The sequence below is a fragment of the Hetaerina americana genome, unplaced genomic scaffold, assembly GCF_022747635.1.
Source record: "Hetaerina americana unplaced genomic scaffold, ioHetAmer1.1.p SCAF_85, whole genome shotgun sequence".
In the NCBI taxonomy this organism is placed as follows: Eukaryota; Metazoa; Arthropoda; class Insecta; order Odonata; family Calopterygidae; genus Hetaerina; species Hetaerina americana.
Genome location: NW_027287483.1, coordinates 1,284,659 through 1,303,627, shown reverse-complemented (window position 1 = coordinate 1,303,627; position 18,969 = coordinate 1,284,659). Strand labels below are relative to the sequence as shown.

Genomic DNA, 18,969 nt, shown 5'->3' with positions numbered 1-18,969 from the left:
ATTTGGGAAACATTAAAATATGATGTGATTAGTTAACATTTGTTCTGTAAAACCTGTTAATTAAGAGACTCGGGCATTAAATACCTTGAACCAATATATAATGCATGGAATAGTTTCATAACTTCAAAGTGGCTTCCTAATCATTAAGCAGTTGATATTCATGCATGTTATTAGGCATTTATATAACACAGTTATCTACTGAAGGATATACTGTTGTGGTACTAGTTCTTGTAACAGTTAAGTATTGGACTGCAATATTTTCCTCTTGGATTAGTTGACCTTACTGAAAATTGGGAAGGAAAAGTTGAAATTTTCGTTTAAAAAACCCCGAAAAGTCAACAAAATTTAGGAAACTATGAATGTAATAAATCTGTGTACATTTCAGTGTTTCAAAAAATCCATCTTTTGCATGAGTCAGGTTCTAGTAGAACTTTATTTCAATACTTACTTTTCATTTAAAAGGTATTTTAGTGAGTACTTATGTGGATGTTGTTATTCAATGTTGATTAAATGAATAAACATGGTATTTTTTCACTCCTCTTTTCCTACCAAATTAGTCTGATACATTGGCCATTGTGGAGATTGTGTCTGAAGTGGATTGCCCAACAGCGGAGATCAGTGAAGACTCAAGTAGAGATTATCCTCTGGGTCAAACAATGATAGATAATTCTTCTGGAGTTCATGAGACTGTTGTTGGCCCTGTAATTTCAGATGTTGATAATTGTGACACTGTGACTGAGGTGGTGGCCACAGATACCAGTGGAAGTGTACCCTTGGATGAAGATTTGACCTCTGCTGAGAAAGTCAACCAAACAGACAAAGATGTAGATGATAATCTCTGCCCAATTGATTCACCTCCCAAGGGTACTCCCCCAGTCAATCCAATTGAGAGCAGTGAAAAACTGGACTGCCAAAATGTTGATGTTATGGATATAGGGGGTTCTGGTGATGTTCCACTGAAGGCGGAGAGTGATAGTGTTGGTTTACCTAACTCCTCTAAAGTTTTAGTTATTTCATCTCCTGGGGAATCAGAATTTTCTGAAAACGTTAATGGAAATGGATTGTGTAGTTTAGAAGGAACTGAAAAGAGTAAGGATGAATTCATTTATTTGGGTACAAACAAAAATGAAAGTGCTTCTGAGGAGACATGTGTTTCTGTTGAAAGCAATGATGTGGTAAATGTGGAGCATGTTGAACCAATGTCTGTAAAATCTCCAGTGGACGGCAGTGAAGTAGAGGAAGAGTTGTCAGTTGGGAGGACATCTCCTGCTATGGCTGTCAGTGAAGGTGAGCCTGAATGCTATAAGGAGGAGCAGAGTACAGAAAAGGAGACTGGTGACTCATAACTGTGTGTAGTGAACATTGGATCCAGCACCGGCATGGATCAACAGTTCATTGGTATATTTTGATTTTTTTTAGTTATAAAGTGCATTATTGTCAACATTTTTAAAAAATTTCTATGTATGAATGTATGTGTAAAAATCAATTTTCTATGCTTGTTTTCCTTGTAATGGTTGAGCATACATATAATTAGATATGTTGAGTGACTTATATAAATTTTTTCTGTTTTAGTTATCACAGCTGATAAATAAATAGTTTTGTTGTCATTAGATTTGTAAGTTAGCCATATGGATTTGAATGGATAACCACATTTTTTCATCAATAAATTGGAGGTCCTCATTCTATTTAGCCATCATATTAGTTTCATGTGTCTCAGTTTTGTCCAGTAAAAACATTTTGAAATGGCTGTGCTTTCCCATGTTGTAAAAAGTGCAGAAATTTTAAATTAAAATATTTTGAACTTTTAAGAATATTTCATTAAGTTGTCTTATTGGGAGTTAATACATGTTGCGCAATGGAGAATATCCAAGAACTCCAGTTTTGAATCCTAAAAGCAAACCTTACTTGAAATTCTGATGAAGTTTTTTTATACCTTAATAAAATCCTGTCATCATTTATTTTTAGAAAAATCAATTACAATGCTGTTGAGGCATGAATTATTCCAAATCTGGTGGCTCTAAAACATTTTTAGCAGCAGTTTTTCTTGATGGCATCTGTAAAAGAGGACAGTAAAAAAAGTTGTAACTTGGTTTTGTGACCTGATAAAATTCTTCATGCCCATTGTACACCTTAAAACATTTGAAAAGTGCTTTAAACCCCCATTGATCCAGACATAGCTAATCCGGGCTCCTGCTTAAGTTGGACATTCAGGCCACGTATGGGTGGGTTATTAAGGGGTCACAAGAAGCAACACTGCTGTACTATACACTGGCATTAATATGAATTTAAGCAGCAATTTTCTACGAATATGCTTGAAAATAATATTATTTCAATCATAAATCCAGCTGATGCTTATGCGGATGTGAAGCAAGTATTTGAAATAGATGGCTAATCCTTACCATGTGATTTTTTGAATCTCCGTATACTTAGTTGGTAAGTGATTATGAGATTTTATGGTAGAGAAACTAAAGTAACTTTTGACAATATCACTAAAGAAGAAAGCATTGTGAAGTTTCCAGAAAAAATGGTTATGGTTTCTATTGAGAGATCGGTGTTGCTTTACACACTATCCAAACTGACAATAGGGTACTGTTCTACCTAAACAACTACAAGGTATTGTTCTTCAATTCTGCGTACATTTTTTCCCCTCTTAATCCATTCAAAATCCCTATTCTTTTTGTTCCCCTAGCTATCTTGCCTTTCACAGTCTTCAGCATTATATCAGCAATCAAAATAACCTGCATCCATCTTTCTTCCCTTCTTTGAATTTCTCCCAGCAATAATCCCTCCTTTTACTTCTTTGTTTGGTGTTCAGTTTGTACATTTTACCTTTACCATCAGTCTCCACACCCACATGTCAAAAGACTGCAATCTATGTCCATTATCTTCTTTAACAAACAAGTTTCCCAGCCATACAAAACCATTCTCTATACAAAGTTTTTTGGGGATTGGAATTTTGCGGTGGCTAATGTACTGGCTTCCAACCATGAGGGCCTGGGTTCGACTCCTAGAGATGGCTGATTTTTTTCAGTGTTATCCTGATCCCTACTTGTGGATCTTTAAGTGAGTACACTGTCCGTTAAAGCTGTGGGCCCCTTATTGCCTTTCTTTAACACTAATGCCAATGCTGGGTTTCTCTCCTTCTTTCCCATCCACCCCTAATGCTGCAAATAATCTCAGATATCGGTCACCTCCCCTCTATCTATTTCTACTACTAGAAACATTTTCACCAGTTTTTTCTTAATCTCCTCACTTAACCCATGTCATCAACTCTTTCCTCCTTGTAAAAGCTTTGCATGATGCAATTTGTCTTCTCATATCCCTACTACCATGACCACCTTGGTCCAAGACACTTAAACAGTTCCACTCATTCTAGTTTTTTCCTTCCTATTTTTAGCATTTAACTTGCCTTTCATCTTTCTCAAAAAATCTTGATTTTTGTTTTGCTTGAATAGATCCCATCCCATGCCTATTTCACTGATTTTCTAATGTACTCAGCAATGATTGTAACCCATTGGCTGACAGGCTAATTAATGTTTGATCATCCACAAACATAAGTTGTTTTATGCTCACTCCACAACTCCTTTCCTATTAACTGTTCCTCTAATTTTGTTTAAGCCTTTTGATATCCCTTTCCTGATATAATCCCATTTGTCTTGTACTGTCCATCTCCATGATACTCCTAATACTTTTTTTCTGCTGCCCCGTGGTGCTCTCTCCTTTTCATCCTGTCAAGTGCTTCTGCCTTCCATTTCCTCATCTGTCAGCCCAGTTTTATGCTCTTGAATCTGTTACACTTCATTAGTACTAAATTGTAATCCCAATCCACATCCGCTCCTGGGTAACTGTGAGAATTGATAATGCTGAGCCTAAATCTTTGCCTAACAATAATATAACCTCCTTTTCTTATCAGTACTATTATGTCTCTGAATTGACTGGCATTTTCTATGTATACCTAAGTCTGCTGTGGTGTGTAAACTAGTTTTTTGTTATGATTGAATCCTGTTTCCTGCAGAACTCTGTTGCATTCTCCTTGTGGTCATTCTTTGTTACTAAACCATAATTCTCTATCTCACTCCCATATATTCCTTTGCCCACCACCATATATCAGTCTCCCATAACTATTAATGTTTCTTCGTACACCCCTAATCAATTCCTCTAAATGATCATATTCCATGTCTATTTTTTCCTCCTCATGGTTATGTATTGGCATGTAGACCTGAATAATGGCCTTGTTAGTTGGTTCAGCTTTTACTTCTACTAATGATATGCCGTCCTTGGCTTGTTCTATGTTAACTATGCTTCATCCTATCATATAGTTTAATATTATGCTACCCCTTAACTGGCTCTCTGCTTTATATCACACTTTATTTATCCATCCAACAATCATTTGCTGCCTTTTCATCTCACCTGGCAGATCCCTAAAATATTTCTATTCCCTCACTTCATCTTCCTCTTTATATTTTCTAATTTCTATGTCCTCAACATGGTCCTAACATTCTAAATCTTTTTTTCAACTGGTTTTATGCTCCTCTGTGCATTCTTCTCTGCTACCTTTGGGTTTGCTTAGCTAAGATTTTGTAAGATTATGGCCTTGTAAGCCTCTCCTTTCCCACTGCTCGGCAAGACACATGGCCTAGGGGGTGGGGTTCCGTAGGTGCAAGGACCTACCTCATATTTGTGTCCATCAAAAAATCATAGGATAAATAATTGATGTGGTTTCCCATTGCCTTCCTCAGTAGTGTTTTTGATGTGACACCATCACTAGTCGGATAGAAAACCACAGTAATCGAACTGGAGTTTGGTTTGATTGGTATGGATAGAGCCCACCTAGTACTGAGTGCAATGGCACATGAAATTCGCCATTAAAGTAAGGTAGTGACTTCCTTCCCCTGTGCCACCTGTGTGTTCCCATGAAGATTTGGTTCCAGGAAAATCACACAGCTTGGTTTAAGTTGAAGCTAGAGGCATCCCTAGCTATTGAAATTGGACCCTTAGTTCAGGAGCCTAGCAGTCTACCGTTGGACTACTGTCTCCTGCCCAATATTAGCAGGGGAAATATTTCATGTTGTTAATGTGCTTCGAAACCCCAGATAATCTGGATTTTGCCAAATACAGACAACCCCCTACACCATATGGTACGGATTAGCAAGGGTTTATTGTATAAATACATTTTATATATACTGAAATATTTTACTTCATGGGAGAAGAGATGTCCCAAAATTTTGCAAAATGAATTTTGTGTAATGAAACAATGTCCACAATGTAGAGGACAGGAGTTGAATGAAAAAAACTCAATTAGTCGTTCCACGTTTTAGTTAAGGAAAAATATCTCAAGTGCATTAAACTTTCAATAAGGTAAAGGAATTGGTGATTGATGATGATGTTAAGAATTATACCATAATAAGTTGGGAAACTTAGGTTGAATATTTTTAATGCTGAATTTCAAAGGGTTTATTTTACTTTTCATGTTCTTGTACCGAGTGAATAAAACAGCTGTATTAAAGAAATTCTATGTTTAACTTGAAAGTCAACAATGTTGTTGTCCCCTATGCAACTTTTTTAATGTACAAATTCCTGGCTAAATAATATTTAAATAATGAAAATTAACATAAGCATTATTGTATTATAGGCAAACAATAAGTTATGGAAGTAGAAATCGAACTAGTGTATGACTGTATGTGTTTGAAGGTCACATTTCAATTCTTCCTGGAATTGATTTCTAGGAGAATGAGAGCATGTACCTTCCAAAGTTTATTTTTACATGTAAGCTTTGCAGAATAAAAATCTTCACCTGTTCTTGAGCTGTGTGATATATATTACCTAATTTTTAAAACATCGTGAAATCAATCCCAAGGGCGGTGCTAAATACGCGTATTATAGCTTCTACATACTAAAGAAAGTGACCACTTAAGGCATCCATGTATAATATCTTAACTAATTACTGTCACCTGCGATAACTTTTTAAATACATAATGATGGACTAATGTGAACTCCTACTTATTTGGCAGGAATGAGAAAAATTAAAGGTATTAAGTACTTGACGTGGCACTGGTTAATAAATTTCACTTGACTAAGCACATTTGTGGAATACCTTATAATATTTTGTCTAATTAAATTCTGTTTGGCACTTTATTTTTAGTTAATCTTACCATATAAGATTGTCAGGAGAAATCATTAGCTAATCTTTAATCAACTCTATTAATGTTTAATAAGGAAATAATTCCTCATTTTAGCAACAGTGTTTTCACCTGTCATGCAGGAGCTCAGGAAATGAGCTCCGATTTCTATCTAATTCAGTACTGAGCTATTTTAAGCAAGTTTTGTAACTTTATTTCATAGGAAATAATTTTACATCAGGTATGGGAAGTCTAAGGGATTTCTTTATATGTTCTGTTCCCTACATAGTATATAACTGCTGCTGTAGACTTTTGTTTTCTCCAAATAGTGGCCATATGATCTTATATAAAGCCATTTTTTTACATAGAAACCTTTATTGTAAAAAATAGAAAAACTGAAATTAGGTGATTAGAATAATAATATTCTAATTGAAAAACTAACTTTTTTATAATTGATATTCTGTGTAGCATAGCAAATCATGAAAGTGAAATTGAGACATTTCCTTGTAGTTTTTATAACTTCTTTACATTTTCATAAACATGCCATCTAGCACCAAACTTAGGCACTTGTGAAAATCACTATATGCTGACTAATTAAATCCAAAGAGTCAAGACAAAACTATTGACTGTTTTGTTGCCTTACTCTAAATGAAGTGGATTTATAAGTTCAACATAGGAGGTGCATGATGTAATTTTTTCTGAACATCACAGTAATCTGCCACCACTTTTTGCTTATCTAGCATATATTTCTTCAGGAAACCAGATGTACAAGAGCCCTGATTCTTCACCTTCATATTGTTATTATTTGGTATCTATGTACTCGTAAAGGTAGGTTTTTGGATGGCCACAGACTATAGACACCTACATTTCTTAGCTTCACCAACCTGACACTTGAATAATAACTTCATATTTTTATGTTAATATTAGTAGTCTACCATTTAAGGTAGGTTTTGGATGAACACAGCCTGAACGACAATCAATATCTTTGCCTAACAAAAAACAAACTGGTATCCAATAATACAATAAACCCATCTTCAATGCCAAAAATTTCCTTCCTGTCATTCCCATCCCATTGAAACGTTGATGTTGCCAATATTGGCAATATGCTGCAAAATCTTCCTCCAGATAATTTAAATTTTAAGTGGAATTCTGTCACTCCATTTGATATTATATCGACTGTTAAAAAATTATAAAAATCCAACAGTAAGAATATTTATGGTCCGTCTAATTCCCTAGTAAAGGGCATTATTGTGTTCATAGTGGAACCATTGGCTATGTTAGTCAACTTATGTTTTGAGACAGGAGATTTTCCAACAGCTCTAAAATATTCCAAAGCAGTACCTGTCTATAAGAAAGGTGATAAATATGATTTAGCTAACTACCGCCCCATTTCCATAGTCCCCGTTTTTGGTAACATTTTTGAAGCTATTATGAAAGATCAAATATGTAATTTTTTAGAGTCAAATAATCTCTTTTCCAAATCACAATATAGCTTTCGATCTGGGAAATCTACAATTTTGGCAGTAGAGTCCATAATTAATTATGTCATTAATGCATTTGAAGAGATCGAGTCAGTCTCTGTGGTACTATGTGATCTTAGTTAGGCTTTTGACTGTGTTAATCATTCAATATTACTAACAAAGCTAGCATATTATGGTATTATGGGAATTGCACAAACTAATGAAGTCATATTTGGATGATCGCCACCAATTGGTTGAACTTGATAGCTGTCGATCTACAGCTCTTTAAAGTAAAATGTGGTATACCACAGGTCTCTGTGCTTGGCCCAACACTTTTCATCATTATGAATAGTGATTTGCCCTATTATATGAAACCTCAATCTGTTTTATTATCTGATGACACTACTTAAGTGCAAAAATGTCAACATCTAGAAGATGCAAAGGTACGACCAAGCGCTACCCAAACACAGGCTAAGGAATGGTTTGATGTTAATCATTTACATTTAAATACTAACCAAACTCAGCATATTGTGTGCAGTCTTAAATAAAAAATAACATGTTGAAACTGCTAAAATACTAGGAATTTATATTGATACAAAACATAGCTGGGAGGCTCACATCAGTCAGACCTATAATAAACTGAGTAAAGCTGTTTATATGTTAAGAAAGCTCAACTTTCTCATTTCAAATGAGTATCGTTTAACACTTTACCATGCCCTCCATCAATGTCATTTGAATTATGGTGTTGAGTTATGGGGTCATTCCCCACATGTTAAACAAATTTAGCTACTACAAAAGACAGCTATTTGCTCTCTTGCTAATAAATCACCTCATGATTCCTGCAAACCTTTTTTTATTAGGTGTTGGCTGCAAACCTTATTTTATTATTTTTTTATGGCATCATGACTGTATTTAGTTTATATATCTTTAAGGCTCTGATTCATGTGAAAGTTAATTTAGAAACTTACCAATTAAGATCTAATATCCATAACTACTCCGCAAGTGGTAAATGAAATCTAAATACTACTTATTGTAGATTGTCATCAACTTACGACACATTTCATAATATGAACATACGACTGTGTAACTATCTGCCTCCTCAGTTGAAATCAGACGGTATCCAGAGTTTCAAGAATAGGGTATATACCTGGTTACTTGCTCACCCACTTCACTCATTGGATGAATTCTTTTGTGGCAATATTCATCACATTTAAGAACTTATGTTAAATAATATTTGTATCAAAGACATTTAATGTGGTTGTACCATTTTTCAAAATGAATAAAGTATTATTATTATTATTTAGCTTGTCTATCTTTTCCTACCCCATATGGACTTGCATAATGTCCTCCTCTCTCTCTCGCAGTCCTAAGAATTCCATCACCAATCCAAATATTGTGCATCCACTGCTATCCTTTGGATTTCTGTCAACACTCACTGCTGCTCCACCATTATTGGTTCTCCTTTCTTTCCATTTTACCTTTTCCACGCCTACATCTCAAGAGTCCCAACCCCCCCACATATCATCTTGCTTCATTGACCCTGTTTCAGCATCATACGATCCATATCAAAGTCTTCCATTATCTTTTCTTAACCTTATTCAAAATTCCTGTCAACTCCCTCCTTTCTGAAAGCTCCTTTGTCTAATAATACTATCTCTGATGTCAATACTACTTATTCTGACCAAGTTGATCCGAAACACTTTCAAGATAGGTGAACTGTTTCACCTGCCTGATTTATTCCCACCTATTCTAACATTTTAATTATCCTTGCTTCTTGAAAACCTCATTACTTTTGTTTTGTTTACAATAATCATCAACCCATACTCAACACTCTGATGAGTATGAGCACCCTATTGTAATATGCTAAGTAAAAATAATTTAAACTCCTTGGCTGACTGACTTACTAAAACTTGATCATCAGCAAACCTAAATGATTTAATGAATTTCTCCAACTTCTTTGAATCCTTTTGATTTGAATTTCATGACAATTGAATAATTGCCAGTCTGCATTGGCTCTGAGGAAGCTGTGCAAGTTCATACTGTTTTTAAGTCTAATTCAAACTATTATATAGCTTGCAACTATGCATTTGTCCCAGCATCTTCCTTGTGCGCCTACACTTAAGATGTTTGAATCAGGTTTGGTTATTATCTACCCCTTCTAAAGATCTTGACTGCTTTCTTTACAATCATTTATAATTGCTAAACCATATTTTTTACTCCTCCCATATCCTCCATTACTATTAGGGGCTTCCTTCTTGATGTATTCATAATTATTTATTCCAATTGATCATTGAAGATTCTATTTCTTCCTCCCGGTGACTACTTGATGGCTGTTATCTATGAAAATGGGGAGAACACATTTTATAGTGCACACTTAATTCCATTTGATTCTATCTTCTAGAGGTGTATTAGAGGTTTCCAAACATGAAATTTCCCAGAAGAAAGTGAGAAGAAATCTATTTTCAGGGCAATGTTTCCTCAGAACATGGTGAAATAACACTTTATGATATATTTATTTTATATTTTGAAATGGACACACCTATTCACAGTCAGAGACAAAACAAAGTTATACTATTTAGGAATAACTATCATCACATAAAGGAATTTCCCATGTAAGTGTGTAATTTTTATTCAAATGATTTCTTCGGCTATGTGCCATAGACAGCAAACCCAAGAGATACAAAGATAAGCCTTGTGGAGAAGAGCCTATGGTTCTACATATGGCCACAGACCTTGCTCATTGAACACACTTTTAATTTGCACATTTTTATTGCCGAAATTATATCATAATTCATTTAGGACAGTAAATATTGTACAAGTAAATTATGCTGGCAAAAATAAAGTTACATCAAATCAGCTTCTGCAATGGCTGTCATAAATCTTTCCTAATATATGCTAGGAGGTACTCTACAGAGTAAAATACATCTTGGAGCATAAATTAAGTAAACAATGCATGTGGTAGTAAAACAATTGAATATCATATGAATGTGCATAAAATGAAATTGGAAAAATAAGTGTATTCTGGCAGTGAAGTCCTATGAGAGACCCAAGGAACATAATTCACAAACTAATAGATTAGACAAGCTCATAAATTATGACATACCTAACAAAACTGTGTGCATGAATTTTTTGGAATATATTAGATATCAAGGGAAGAGTTTGATCTATAGCTTTTGGCAATCCAAACCAAGCCTGAGTCTCTTACACATTGCTGCACTGCCAGGGTAATATTAATAATGAACCTTCCCAGCAGGGTTAATATTATGAACAGAATGTAATTATTGGACGCAGGCCTACATTTTTATGGTATATGGCAATGCCTCTCTAGAAGGTATGTATACTATTATAAAATAAATCGCTGAATTTCATTAAAAATCTCAGTCTAAGCAAAGGAAACGCCAAGAAGAAAAGTAATATTGTCATGACTTTTCCACGTTAGGTGTGTCAGTTGGCTGTTACTCCTGCATCTGATGAGCAGCTATGGGCATTTCCTTGGTAAGGGCGAAATTATATTTAACAGCAACATTTATCCAGAATGCATAATGTTACCACATAAATGCCAATTATTCACTAACCTAAAACAAACAATGAATTTATTTCAAGTAAAAAGTTTATTTTTCTTATTTTTAGCGAAATTGTTTCCCACAATATACCAAATCATATTGCCCAACAAAATGAGAGAAACTCACAGAATTTGGATATTGGCTAGCATCCTTATATTTAGAACGATAAAAAAGGAATTGATATATGGATTCCCATCTTAAAAATAATACATCACACTGACAATACATCATTGGTGTTAAAGTATTTGCAGAAAATTCATGTTAACCATGGAATTATTTTATGGCCAAAATGCTGTCATGACCAGCCAATTCTTAGGCATTCAAGAGAGAAAAGAAAGTTTACCCCTATTTACAATAGGTACAGAATTGTTTAAACCAGGAAAATACAAATGATTTCAGCAATGTATAATACCTTGGCTACATTAATCTTAGAATTGTCTAGAACTCAAAAGATATACTGGATTATTTAACTTGATCCAAAGTTAACATTTCTTTTGTGCATGCTAGTGTTATAGCTGAAAGCACTTCACAGAAGTTCCCATCCTACTATTGAGAGTATTTCAACATTTTAGTTAGTTAAAATGTTAATTCAACTTCCATTAGAAAAATAAATTAAGACAATTTTCTGTGTGCATTAATAATACACTACCTACAATGTCAAATACATAGAAAAAGGGTATAATCTCTATGCATAAATGTGATCAACAGTGATAACAGTTTTTGTACATAGGGGGGCATTTGCTTATTCTAATTTCAATCAAGCAATGATTGAATTGGGAAACTAGAATGTACCTCTAACACTAGGGCAACAACAATTATTCCTACCACTGAATTCAAGCTGAAGCATAAAATTATGGCAAATTTTAAAGGCAGAGGCATGAAATTTAGTAAAATAATTTCTTATCACATTATATTCAACAACCTTTGATGATACCTTAAAGCTTACGCTCAGAGGCACCGAATACATCATTTTAGAAATTTTAAATCTGGTACCAGAATTCACTACGAGTTATTACGGTAAAAATATTTTATCAATAGGAATAATAAACATGTCCATCATTGCTGAAAACAGTGTAATGTTGCATAATGCCATAAATGGCATTATGATGATTCACATTTACAATGGTAATTATCCCTTCAAAACATGATTCACAAATCATTACAATCAAGAACCTTGAACCACTATTCTCAAGGAACTAATGCCTGAGAGTCCTGTGGTGGCTATGAATCCTTGAACACTGGTAAATGGCTTCAGATTTTGAATTCCCTTCTGCCGTTGTTCCCAAACTTTTTTAAATCCCTGAAGTGCAAAATATAAAATTAGCCTCCAATGATATGCACAATTACAGGCTACAGGAAAATAAGAACAACAATATACCTCAACATGATTGTACTTATAAATACGAAGCTTCTCATCAGTGGCTGCTACTGCTATAAATCCATCTTTCATGCCGCCACCTAGGATGAAAAAATTATAAATCCAATGGTTGCAGTCACAATGAGATATCAGAGATTTATTTTATACAAATAACACCACAGTTTTTCACCTCATAGTAATTAATTCATTGCATTTTTAATCAAAATCTCAAGAAAAGAAAAAAATAAGTATAAATGCAAATTAAAACTGGGAAAATCTTCCACTAATGACTAGCATGGCTGAACTTCAATCAACATGACAATCGACATAGTTCTAAATGGAGAGCCAGAAGGGGAATGTGGGGTTTGCGGATATCATGCTTTAAAACCTTGAAAAATACAAAAACTGTGCCTGACACCATAAATAACTTCCAAAATGATGAGTTAACCTGATACAACAGGCGTTTCACTTAGAATTCCATTTTAACCACTTCAGAACTCTTACCTCCTGCATAAAAAACTCCTACTCCCAGGATGCTTCCTTGGCAATAGAGGTTCTGATAGAAGTAAAAATTATTATATTCTTCAGAGTATTTATATATAACTACTGGTGCATTAAAATCTTGACCTTTTATGATGAAAGAGTGTCCTTTTAGAGAAAGACTTGCCGCTGAATTTGTGCCAGTGGTAGGCATGGATCTCAACAGGAGAAACTGCAAAAAGCCAAACTCGGTATTTTATGAAAATCATTTTGCATGACAACTAATCCTGCTCTACTACAGAAATACATCTATTATTACTAATATAGCACCAGAGACAAAAACTCTGGCAATTTTCCACTTAATAGCATTAAGTTTATAAGTATATTAAGTGTAGTGTGAAGTACATTAAAACAGCAGAGCATTAAGTGGAAAATTGCAAGAGTTTTTGTCTCTGTTATTAAGGAACAATTTCACCACATGACACTTGAATCAGTGATTTACAATAAAGTACCATTTTTAGTGCCAAGGATTTCCACAAAATTGATTAAAATTATCAACAACTAAGAGAAAAATTATGACAAAAATGGGCATTAATGCAATTTTATTAATTGCAAATAGTAAAAAAGGGTGACACTCCAATGTCCGTGTGTTAGGTGCCATGGAGGAGAGGGTACCACCGCAGATAGGATAGCTACTGGCTTTGGCCGTCAAGGGGTAGGATTGAGCTATCAGGGATTGAGGGAATGAGTGAGGGTGCATGGAAGGGGGGAGACTACCAGTATTGCAGGTGTTAAGAGATTTTGACGCAAGTGGAAGGGGTGGGTAGTAATGGGAATAAGAGAATGGATGGGGGCCACTGGGGGGTGAAAGTTCGTATAAGAGGGCTTAAAATTGTGGCTTGTTATGTATGTACACATCAGTGAATAGCAAGACACAGCTTGAACAATAACTCTGGTGACATTTTAAGATGTTTCTTTACCAGAGTATCACCCTGGTCAAAGGCAAAACGGTAATCAACCTGAGGGTTGCATTGATAGGTGATGGTAGAGCTTAACTAATACTGAGGCCAATAACATGTGAAATTCCCGCATCAAGATAAGAGGAGGAGGGACAGTTCCTTTCCCAGAAGATAGGGGTAACTGAAAAATCACAACTTGAGAAGCTGGGGATATTCAGAGGCATCACTTTGGGTCTAACTTTCTTTGAGATTGATTATTTAAACATTTCAAAAACATCTTTTAGCTATGCTCTATCCGAGAACAGACTTCATACACCTCATATGGCAATATGTAAGCCTTGACTAATGATTTGGCGAGGAAAAATCTAAGTTTCAAATCACCACCACTACCCTAGTAAACTGAACATATTTCAACTTGCAACCTCTACCACAGATGCAATATTTGACTTAGATCAATGAAGATAATGGTTTAGGTATATTTGCCAAAAAGCTAATAAAATAAAAAATTTGCAAAGAAAATTTTTCAAATAAAAAATGTCCTATGACTTTTTATTGAACAGTTCTCACACAATCAAGAGTTAATATTCAACCCAAATGAGATCGAGTACACATTTAAATGTTGAGTTTGAGCTGTCATGGTAGAAGCGAGCACCCACCTCTGTGAAATTGGGTAAAAAAGGGAATTTTATCATGCAAGCAAGCCTGAAGTTGTGCTGCACTTAAAGGATGTAAAAGGGGAAACTATATATATCTAATTGCAGCAAGGTAAGTGGAGCACTGTTTCACTGACTTGAATGGAATAATTACCATATTTTCCCATCGATTACGCGCACCTAATTTATAACACCCAGAACTTTGTAGTTATCATGAATTTGTATAAATACTGTGCGCCCAGGGCTTCATAGTTATGTTGAACGTGTATAGATCCCATGCATTTGTATGTATATATATATGCGCGTAAAAATTATATATTGTGTGTGTAAAAATACATCTATACCAGGTGTGTGTGTGTAAAAATACATCTACGTTTGGATTTTTTCAATTTTTATTGCATAATGTGCATCGTCATCTTTTAGAACATCTGAACATTTTTGTATTGATAATGCAAGCGTTATCGATGGGAAAATACGATACTAAAACATGCATTATATAAAACAGCAACAACAAATGCTTTTATCAGTAAAAATCAGTAGCCAATCACTGAAAAATGGTAGATTTGAATAAGCTTAACTCTTTCCAATGCCTATCTAAAATTGGGGTCAATTTACACGGCAGTGGATCAAGTGCGCAAAGAATTACCATGTTGTTCACCCAACGGATGCATTCAAGAATGACTAATAGAATGAGATTACACCCAATGAACTACCACCAGGATGAAACCAGGCATCTGAATATATACATATACATATATATACATATATATACATATATATATACATAATATGCATATATATGTATATATAATACATATATATGAATTGGCAAAGGTTGAATACCCTACTTCTAATGGTTCGGTTAGAGTAACCACTCATTTTTTAATATAACACATGGCCATTATAGAAACTCAAGCCAGGTTTCTGATTCCAAGGAACAAAGTTTTAAATTAACCTTTAATCTTTACTCACAATATCAACAAGTCACAAAATTTTACTTTAATATAATAATTTTAAAAACTTACCTGTTCTACCTCAACATCAAACCTGTAAATTTCATCATTAATATCCCTTGACTTCAGGTCTGAATCATACGAGTTACCAATAAAAAGATATAAATCTGAGTTTATATGAAGGATTTCTAAAACTGTTGCTCCATAAGTGGGGATCTTTTGCATCACTCTGGCCTCGGTCTCACCATCAGTCCATTTAAGCACCAAACTATTTATGTTGTGCGAATCTGTAAGATAATATATTTAATTTGAAGTGAGCCCACAATACTCAGCTGGTAAAGTCATAAAAGTTTATGGTAAATTAAATTTTATCATAAGATACTGATAATTCCATTAAGGACAATCAACTTCAAACAGGGATACCTTCATCTAAATATGCACACACTCACAGACGTAAACAAGGTATTGTGATGGTATTATATATTAGATATAACTTGTTATTTAAAGAGATGCCAACTATTTTTTTCCCAATGAGTTCAATATGAACCTGTAATACCAACTAAATTTCTTCACCAATACTCGGTTCCCTTGGATAGTATTGTTTGCTATAAAGTTTTATCACAATTATTTTAAGTTGATTAGGTCAGTTTTTACAATTTTTGCCATTAAGTCAAGAGGTAAAAAACATGCAAAAGAACAGATGATTTAGTTAAAATTATTTAGGAGGGCATAGCACTGTCATTACAGAGAAGTGCTTTCCATCACAAAAAGTACATGCATACAGTCATGTCTCTCATAGACAAAGAAAATAGGAATATTGAACTTATTTCCGAGATGAAATTATATGGCAGAGCTTTGAGAGTTTTAAATATCATAAGAGAAAAATAATTCATTCAGCCCCACAGCCAGTAGTTTAAAAACTAAAATTTGAATAAGAGCAGAATTTAGGCTACACTTCATGCAGAACTACTTTCTGCGCTATCACTAAAAAAGAAGTTCATTTTACTTGGAATAAGAAAAATATTTATGGGCTAAATAAAAAAAATTTAAAGCGAGTACAATTATGGCAAGGGGCCTTCACATTCACCAAGTAGACTAAAGCTTACTTGGGGGTTATCTAGGTTAATTAATGAATTGCATCGATATCATTAGCATGCAACATATCCATACCATGTGACAAATAGAACCATACACACAAGTATAGTGATAGAGTCTATTAATTCTCACTATTATGAAGGAGGAATGAGTTTTAATTTCCTTGAGACTTACACTTTTTAGCATCATAATAGATTGATATCACAACATAAAAGTCACTTTCAACTGTGAAAGATCGGACATCAGTTACATATCCATCAAATGTCAATGTTTCTACACTGAAATCACTGGTTAAATCTCCAGTGTCATCATCCTTAGTCAGCCACACAACCTTGTTATATTGATCGGTGACATTTTCCCCCAAGCATCTGAAAAAATATTTTATTTCAGGTCCAGCTCTCTAATCAACCAACATTACCAAAGTAATCACCATAAAAAATAATATAAAACTCACTCATTATTTCTGCTCACTGTATTTGAAATTAACTCTGCTCCCCTTTCACCACTCTCATCATACACTGTAAAATGTCTCTGGGTTCCATTGGAGGGCATAAGAGTGAACTGATCATCAAACACCCTTATGTGGAACTGTTTCATGCAGAGGCATTGCTTTGGCAGATTGCATTCATTTGCATCCATGACATTCATTGTCACTGCTACACTGTTTTTCAAAGGTATTGTGTGAATTGAGGCACTTATTTCATTGCTATCCTTGCCTCCATAATCCAAATACATAAATTCACTTGCTGTTACTGCAAAGAATGAACAAGTATTAACACCAAATGGAAACAATTAAAAATCCATCCAGTCAAATACAATTATAATTCCAAGAAACTGAGGGAGATGCCGCAATGCAATGGTAACTTTTAATAGAGTCATCAACTAAACGTGCATTACAATGCAACAATATCAAATGTCAGATTGTAAAAATCATTCGCCTTGACTGGGATCCCAGTCTGAATCCCAGTCAGGCTTACACGCTGAAATTATTACAATTTTCATCTGTCTATAGGAAGAAAATATACTATCAAAGCTGCCATATTTAGGGGAAACAAACTATAAAAACTAAATCAAGATAAGCTGAAATAAACAATTTTCTAGTGAAATTTTATCCAAGTAAAAAGTAGAATGGTTTTAAGCATTTTCAACATAAAGGAGAAATACATTGTTCAGCCAATCATACTAATTTTTCATTATATTGCCTATTTATTGACACCCTTGAACTATAGAGAATACTGCAGAGATCAATGTTAGTATGTAATGAAACTCCATGAGGTTGTTGATTGTTCATGAAGAAAAAAGGACTCTCAGGACAATTCAAATGCACCCCAATGTTTCTATTTTTCTCCCCTACCCGATTCATAATAGAATTAACTAGTGGATGTTTTCCAATTATTCTCAGGAATCCTGTGAACAAAATATGATTATGTTGGTTACACATCTGATTGCAAGTAATAGTTTGGACTTGAAATGAAAAGTAAATAGGCCACGGGAGATAAGCTAGAGAAGGACCTCACCCCATAGCAGGGACACCAAAAATGACTTGAAAGTAGAGAAAATTTGTTGAGACTTAACTTCCCAATTCATTCCTCTTCTACTTCTGTTTTTTTGGTTCAATAATGCCACTTAAGTGGTGCTATTTAAGCTAGCATTTACGTGCACATTACTCCCAACCTACTCAAGGTGATACCTTTGTAGCTGAACAATCTATGAACTCTGCTAGAAATTAATGATTCCTGATTCAAACTTATCAAGGCGGATGGTTTTTACCCACCAAAATTCTCACATTTGAAGAGGATTTCCCTTTGTGAACTGGGATTTCTCAAGATTTTCTGAAACCCAGAAAATCAGTTGGACTTAAGTCTTGTGTGCCCAAAGACCTCACCCCGGTTTGAAGCAGAGGCTGTAGGATCAAGCACTAATGTGCTTTTACTTATTAAATTGAAAGCTTAAGCCTAAATAGAAATATTGGAAAAAGCCATTACCAATTTTAAATGTATCATGAATCCTAACAAATCATTTAAAGAGATAACATTTCTGTTGCACTGAAAATAACACACCACCATGTTAGACAATCATGCCATCACAGGCAGCATTGGCTGTCTGTGATGACATGATTATTGCTATTTGTATTACAAAATAAACAAAACAAGTTTTTTTTCAATTGTCACCATGCCTGAAAATGTTGAAAAGGATAAAACTGCATACTCTTCATATTGTATAGTTCCACACACCAAGTACAAAACGATCAGAAGCCTGGAAATGCCTTTCTTTCTCTATTTATGGCTGAAGTTATTAATTTAAAATGGTTCAAGTCCATGTGATGTGGA

At 34.5% G+C, this 18,969-nt stretch overlaps 1 protein-coding gene and 1 long non-coding RNA gene across 2 annotated transcripts in view; one reads left to right on the top strand and one right to left on the bottom strand.

Moving 5' to 3' along the window:
* LOC139698419 (serine/threonine-protein phosphatase 4 regulatory subunit 2-like) overlaps positions 1–5,771 on the top strand; it is a 36,707-nt gene extending 30,936 nt beyond the window's left edge. Inside the window, exon 8 of the mRNA XM_071597320.1 lies at positions 558–5,771. Within this exon, the coding sequence (XP_071453421.1) occupies positions 558–1,346 (789 nt within the window). The 3' untranslated portion in view covers positions 1,347–5,771. The remainder of the gene's footprint in view (positions 1–557) is intronic.
* Positions 5,772–12,050: 6,279 nt separating this feature from the next.
* LOC139698423 (uncharacterized) lies at positions 12,051–13,089 on the bottom strand. The gene is made up of 3 exons (XR_011702921.1): positions 13,004–13,089; positions 12,521–12,600; positions 12,051–12,442 (listed from the first exon to the last, which is right to left on the bottom strand). It is a non-coding gene; the product is annotated as an uncharacterized lncRNA (long non-coding RNA).
* Between the last annotated feature and the right edge of the window lie 5,880 nt (positions 13,090–18,969).